Below are 6,000 nucleotides of genomic sequence, written 5' to 3'. Positions count from 1 at the left end.
GGGATGCCTTGACGGAAGCTCGGCGAGGCCCATGAGACTTCCACCCCACCCTGTAGAGGAAGGAGCCTGCCTCTGCGTGTGCAGTAACAGTTTTAATCTGTGGTGGCCCCTGCTCTCCTGCATCCAGGCAGGAAGGGCCGTTTCTCGGGGAATTAAAGCAGGAGCATGTGCAGTTGGTGCTCGGCGTGTTTCCCACACTGTCTCCTGGGAGTCCATGTTTACAGCTACAGCACTGCTGAGTGGTCAGCAGAAACAGGACACGAGCCATGTCACCAGGGCCGGACCTGGGCATAGAGGCAGGGTGCCAGTATTTATATATTATACATATATATATATACATATATATATATATATATTTCATGTGTATACACAGATAGTTTTCTCTCTTGAAAGTATTAAAAAATTGATCAACCTTCAATCTATAAAAAATACCTACTCTACATGATAGAAAAATCTCTTCCAAGTTTACACTGATTTACACCCAAGGCTTTTCCCAAATGTACAATAGGAGGCGACCTCTGACATCCTAGTGTGGAAGGCGGTGGATGCGGGGCCACACACGTGTGCACTATATGCACATGCGCACAAGCACACACACAGCTGGTGGCCAGTCTTGGCGATGGGGCCTTGGCCCACCAGAGAATGCTGGGACCTCAGGGGCAGGCCCACAGCCTTGCAGGATGACACCACTGCGCCTGGGAATGCAGACCCCGAGAAGAGCAGGCCCCGGGTAGGCCCACTCCTGCTCTGCTGTGAACCTTCCCTGCCGTCTCTCTTCTGCAAAATGCACCCTCGGGAAGAACAATGATTTCTAAGTTAGACACCCAGAAGAAGACAGGGTTCCCGATGTCTGGACTCTGGCCTGGGAAGTGTGTGGAGAGGGTGTGGCCTTTAGGTGAGGTCAGGCCGCACCTGTGGAGAAGCAGCACCTGCACGGGGGAGCCAGAGGGGCCTGCAGCACCCACCCCGCCCAGGGAGAGCGCTCTACACAGCTGGACTCTTGGGTCCTGACGTCAGAGTGGAGGGCCCCAGTGGCTCCTGCCCGGTCCCCATAGGCGGTCAGAGCCCCCATCAGCTACCACGGTGAGGACTGGGCCAAGGGATCGGCCGCATGGCCTGGAGGCCCCAGGGCCCAGAGCTGGACTGAGCTGACCATGTCTGGCTGGGCAATGGCCTGAGCAGCGCAGGGAGAGCTGGGGGATGCACCAGCTTTGCACCACCATGTCTGAGGTGAGGGTCCGGGAGCCCACCGGCCATCAGAAGCAGCCCAGCATGGGCGACATGGCACCAGGGTACTTGTGCGGGTGGTGTAGGCAGCAGCACCCCTGGAGGGACCCGTTTTCTTCCTTTCTTCCCAATAGGGCTGCATGTGGGAAGAGGGCCCACCGCAAGGAGGCCACAGCGGGGCTCACCCCACACCTCTGCACAGAGAGGCTCTCCAGCCCATCCTGCTGAACCAAAGTGTAGGCATTCACGGCCAAGCTGACCTAGGACTGGGAAGGTCAGCACTGACTGACATGCGGCCCTGCCACACCCCTCACCCTCTGTGGGCCCCGGGCCTGGGGACTTCCCTTTCTCCCTCTCCTCTCTACCACCCTCTGCCCCTTCAGCAGCCTGTCTTTAGCGGCCCCAGCCCAGCTGCACAAGGGCTCCCTGCATGCTCTGGGCTCTGTCGGCTGCGGGACCTGTTGGTCCTGGCTCCTCAGGGTGTGACGGGGCCACTCCCGGGTGTTGGAGTCCGGAATCCAGCCCAGGCTGGGCCTTCCTGCCTCTACTTGACCTCCAGGATGGACGGGTTGGTCTCCATAATGGCCACGATGATCCTGTCAATGTAGTCCTGCAGGCGGAAGTTGATCTCCTCCTGCTTCTGAATTGCCTCCATGAGCTGCAGGGCGAGCAGGTGGTCAGAGCTGAGGCGCACAGGCCACAGGCCACTACGCATAACCACAGTGCACAGACCACAGACCCCAGGCCGCAGTGTGCGGGCGGGGAATGTGTTACCTCATCTCGGGAGACGGAGCTGATCTCTGCAGCCAGGGACTCGGAGAAGGCTGTGGAGAAGAGGCTCTTGGCGCCCTGGATGCTGAGGGTAATGATCTGCCCGTTCAACTCCTCGTTTTGCTCCTTCAGGTTGCGGTTGTCCTGGGAGGGCAAAGCAACGTCACTATGGGGCTGTGGCCCCTGCTGGTGGCTGAGCAGGGACAAGGACTGGCCAGGGAACATGGCCTCCAGCTCAGATGCTGGCCCTCCACGTCCCACCCCTTCCCAGCCAGCCTTCTGGAAGCTTCTGCAGGACTGCGAGGGACGGAGGCCCGGGCCTGCCTACCTGCTTCAGCCTGCGGACCTCCTGCTCCAGCTCACTCTCCCGGGCGCGGCTGTGGTACTCCTGCAGGCCCATGCTGCTGCTGCGGCCCCGCCGCTGCTCGGCCTCCAGCTTGAGGAGCTGCAGGTGCTCCAGCTGCTTGCGGAGGTCCTCGATCAGCTGCAGGCCAAGGCGGGGTGAGCTGGGGGCCTGGGCTCCCATCGGCCACCGTCAGCCATCACCTGGCTGTAGAACCTTGGGGTTGATCTGGCCACCATCTCTTGGGAAGACCACATACAACAGCAGCTATGCCCAGAGTGGCACAGCCAAGAGCTGGCGTCCAACAAAGGCTCCCCATGGGTCGGGGGGGCACCCAGTGCTGGGCATGGGGCTAGGGGTGGGGCGCTAGCTCACCTCCTGGGTGGCCTCCTTGTCCCTCTGGAACTGGTGCCTCTCATGACTCAGCCTGTCCCCCATCCTCCTCTTGTTCTCCTGCTCTTCGCTGAGCCGCAGCGTCAGCGACTCTATCTCATCCAACAGCTTCTGCTTCTCCTGCAGGGGTGGACACCTGTCCTGGATGCGGGTCACCCGTCCACTTGCACATGCAGCTTGCCCTGGCCGTCTGTCCCTCCCATCTCTCCGTCTCCCAACAGCAACATGGTGGCCCCCATGCTTGGAGCACGATGGGGCTGGGTCTCAGCTTTCCTGCCTCTCGGTGGAGGTCAACGCCCCCTGCCTCTGGGGGGAGGCGCACACAGGGCTATTTTTCATGAGGGGCAGGAAGGACCTTTGTGTGGACAGAACCTGACTCAGTGACTGTGGGGAGCTCCAGATGGGCCCAAGTGTTCTGAGAACGCCCTCTGGTTTTGGAGCTTCCCAGAGAACACCTGGTGAGCTGGGGGAGGGAGGCCTCGCAGTGACCAGCTGGGCTGTGGGAGCCCCATGTGCAGCCTCTGCCTCCACATCTGCAGGGGTGGGGCACGAGTGGTTTGCTGACGTCTTCCCCTTGGAGGACATTTCCCAGATTCAGACCTTTGGGCCCTGTGGATCATGAGTCCCTGGGGGAGCTGCAGGCAGAGCATGGCCCAGTGTCTTCCAGCAGCCTGGGTCCTGAGATGGCCCTGTTCCCTCACACACAGCACAGCACAGCCCAGGGGTTGTCACCTTGCTCAGGACAGAGCCCAGGGCAACCTCGGTGCCCACAGGAAGGGCACAGCCTGGCCCTGCTGGTCACAGCTCGAGGCACTCACCTCCTCCAGGCGCTCAATGTTGGCCTTCAGACAGGGCGTGCAGGATCGGAGCTCACTGTTCTCCTCGTCCAGCTGCTGCAGCCTGGGACACAATAATGAAGCTGAAACTCACTCCAGGAAGTGTGCCTCTGCTGGGCCAGGGTGCCCCATGACTCAGGAAAACCCTACTGGGGCTGCCTTATGGCCCACAGATGCCCCCAAACGAGCAGGGGCAGTCCTTAGGCACCCACCCAATTGCTCCAGGGCAGAGCTTTTCCATAATCCATGTTTTTTTTTTTAACTGTTATTTTTTTTCACCCAGGCTGGAGTGCAGTGGTGCGATCTGGGCTCACTGTAACCTCAGCCTCCTGGGCTGAAGCGATTCTCCTGCCTCAGCCTCCCGAGTAGCTGGGACTACAAAGCACCATCCTGTTACCCTGCCATCCCTTCTAATTCAACCCAACCTGCACCTACACCCAGAATTTGGCCACCATGCCTGGCTAGTTTTTACATACTTTTTTTTTTGAGACAGAGTCTCGGTCTGTCACCCAGGCTGGACTGCATTGGTGCAATCTCAGCTCGCTGCAACCTCCGACTCCCTGGTTCAAGTGATTCTCCTGCCTCAGCCTCCCAAGTAGCTGAGACTACAGGCACACGCCACCACGCCCAGCTAATTTTGGTATTTTTAGTAGAGATGGAGTTTCACCATGTTGACCAGGCTGGTCTCGAACTCCTGATCTCAAGTGGTCCACCGGCCTCGGCCTCCCAAAGTGCTGGGACCACAGGCGTGAGGCAGCGTGCCCAGCCTTCTCTGTTTATTAATAATCATTTATTTGTGTCACTATGGACTCACACACTTTATATTTGGATTGTAATCCAATGCTATCACTATCAGTTTGTTGTTTAAACTGTCCCAGCTTTGGCATCTGGCAGCTCCTTCAACTGGCCCGTCCCTCTGACATACCCTCAGTGTCTGTGCTCGAGGGGCTTTTTAGTGTAAGCACCTCCTCATTTTCAGGTACTGTAAGTTGCTGCAGGCTCAGCCTGCATTTTCCCTGTCCCAGCCTCAGAATTGGCCATTTCTCCAAGGAGCCGTGGATATTCTCCGTAATCCAGCTGTCCTCACCATCCTGTCTCCCTGCCGTCCCTTCTAATTCAACCCAACCTCCACCCACACCCAGAATTTGGTGTCAGATGGAAACCTGGGGCAGCACAGGGCTGGGCGGGAAGGGCTTCAGGTGTCCTCAACACAGGAGGGGACCTGCTCCTGCCCGACGATTGAGACAAGGAGCAAAGCAGATGCAAGCCTTCCCAAGAGCACTGCCAGCCTCTGCACCACCAGGAAGGCCATGGGGTGCCTGGGACAGGAGCGCCTCCAGGACTCATCTGGGGCCGTTCAGACCCTTGGTCACAAGGTGTTGGTCAGGAGGACACGGTGGCTCCGTGGTGCCACTCTGGTGTGTGCTGGTGCCCTGCGGTCCAGACTCCTCTTTCAGGGCAGGGACCCTGTTGGTGAGCCTCGCCTTTACCCAGCCTCCACGGTTCCCGGTGCTGCCCACTGCTGAGCCTTCATGTTCCGGTACTTCTGGGTTGTGCGGCTGCTGATGCGGGGTGCTGTGTGCTTTCGGGGCTACACCTTTGCCATCTGCCTTTCCTGTTGTTTTGCTGTGTGCAACATACTAAGTTCCATTGTCCACCTCTAGCCCTAGAGTCCACATGGCTCTACGTACAGCTATTTTCTCCTTCCAAAGTAACACTTGCATTTTTGTTCATAATTATAAAAGCAAATTATGTTTTAATTCTGTTGAATTTCAGAACTACAGATAAACAAAGAGAAGAAAATAAACACCTGGCAGTGTCACGCACAGCAGCTATGCCCTCCAGCGGCCCGAGCCCTCTTTCTCTCCTCCTCGTCCCAGCCTCTTGCTGTCCGTCACACACACTCGAGTCTGCCCAGCGCTGGGGTCGGTCTTTCTGCCTTCTCTCCTTTCATTATCAGGTTTGGGGGAGTCTGCCTATGTTTTCCGGAAGGCTTCTCTGGGCTTCCCTGGCTCACACGCTGCTAGAAAGCACCACACACTAAGGCCACGTTCACCCAGTTCACTCTGTGTCTCTGACAGGGCACGTCCCCCAACGCCGGGGGTACAGCAGGGCACACCAGGGCCACGCTCACCCAGGTCACTCTGTGTCTGTGATAATGGGCCACATCCCCCAACACCGGGGGTACAGCAGGGCACATCAGGGCCACATTCACCCAGTTCACTCTGTCCATGACGATGGGCCACGTCCCCCAACGCTGGGGGTACAGCAGGGCACATAAGGGCCACGTTCACCCAGTTCACTGTCTCTGATGATGGGTCATACCCCCCAGTGCCGGAGGTACAGCAGGGCACATAAGCTGCACATCAAGCCCTGGGCTCCGTGTTTGCTGCCACTGTGGCACCATCAGCCTTCACTCCAGCTCTCTGC

At 58.2% G+C, this 6,000-nt stretch overlaps 1 protein-coding gene across 2 annotated transcripts in view; it reads right to left on the bottom strand.

Annotated features, from left to right (window-relative positions):
- Nucleotides 1-269: 269 nt before the first annotated feature.
- Nucleotides 270-6,000, bottom strand: part of RAB11FIP3 (RAB11 family interacting protein 3) — a 100,406-nt gene continuing 94,675 nt past the window's right edge. For both annotated transcript variants that reach the window (XM_021675094.2, XM_064362272.1), the window contains 5 exons: nucleotides 3,553-3,634; nucleotides 2,717-2,854; nucleotides 2,327-2,482; nucleotides 2,002-2,142; nucleotides 270-1,885 (listed from right to left, as the gene is read on the bottom strand). In XM_021675094.2, coding sequence (XP_021530769.2) covers nucleotides 1,772-1,885; nucleotides 2,002-2,142; nucleotides 2,327-2,482; nucleotides 2,717-2,854; nucleotides 3,553-3,634 — 631 coding nt within the window. In that variant the 3' untranslated portion in view covers nucleotides 270-1,771. The remainder of the gene's footprint in view (nucleotides 1,886-2,001; nucleotides 2,143-2,326; nucleotides 2,483-2,716; nucleotides 2,855-3,552; nucleotides 3,635-6,000) is intronic.

The sequence above is a fragment of the Aotus nancymaae genome, unplaced genomic scaffold (assembly GCF_030222135.1).
Source record: "Aotus nancymaae isolate 86718 unplaced genomic scaffold, 86718_ANA_hifiasm-v0.15.2.pri h1tg000049l, whole genome shotgun sequence".
Lineage (NCBI taxonomy): Eukaryota > Metazoa > Chordata > Mammalia > Primates > Aotidae > Aotus > Aotus nancymaae.
The sequence above is the reverse complement of the archived record's forward strand: the minus strand, read 5'-3'. Positions and strand labels throughout refer to the sequence as shown.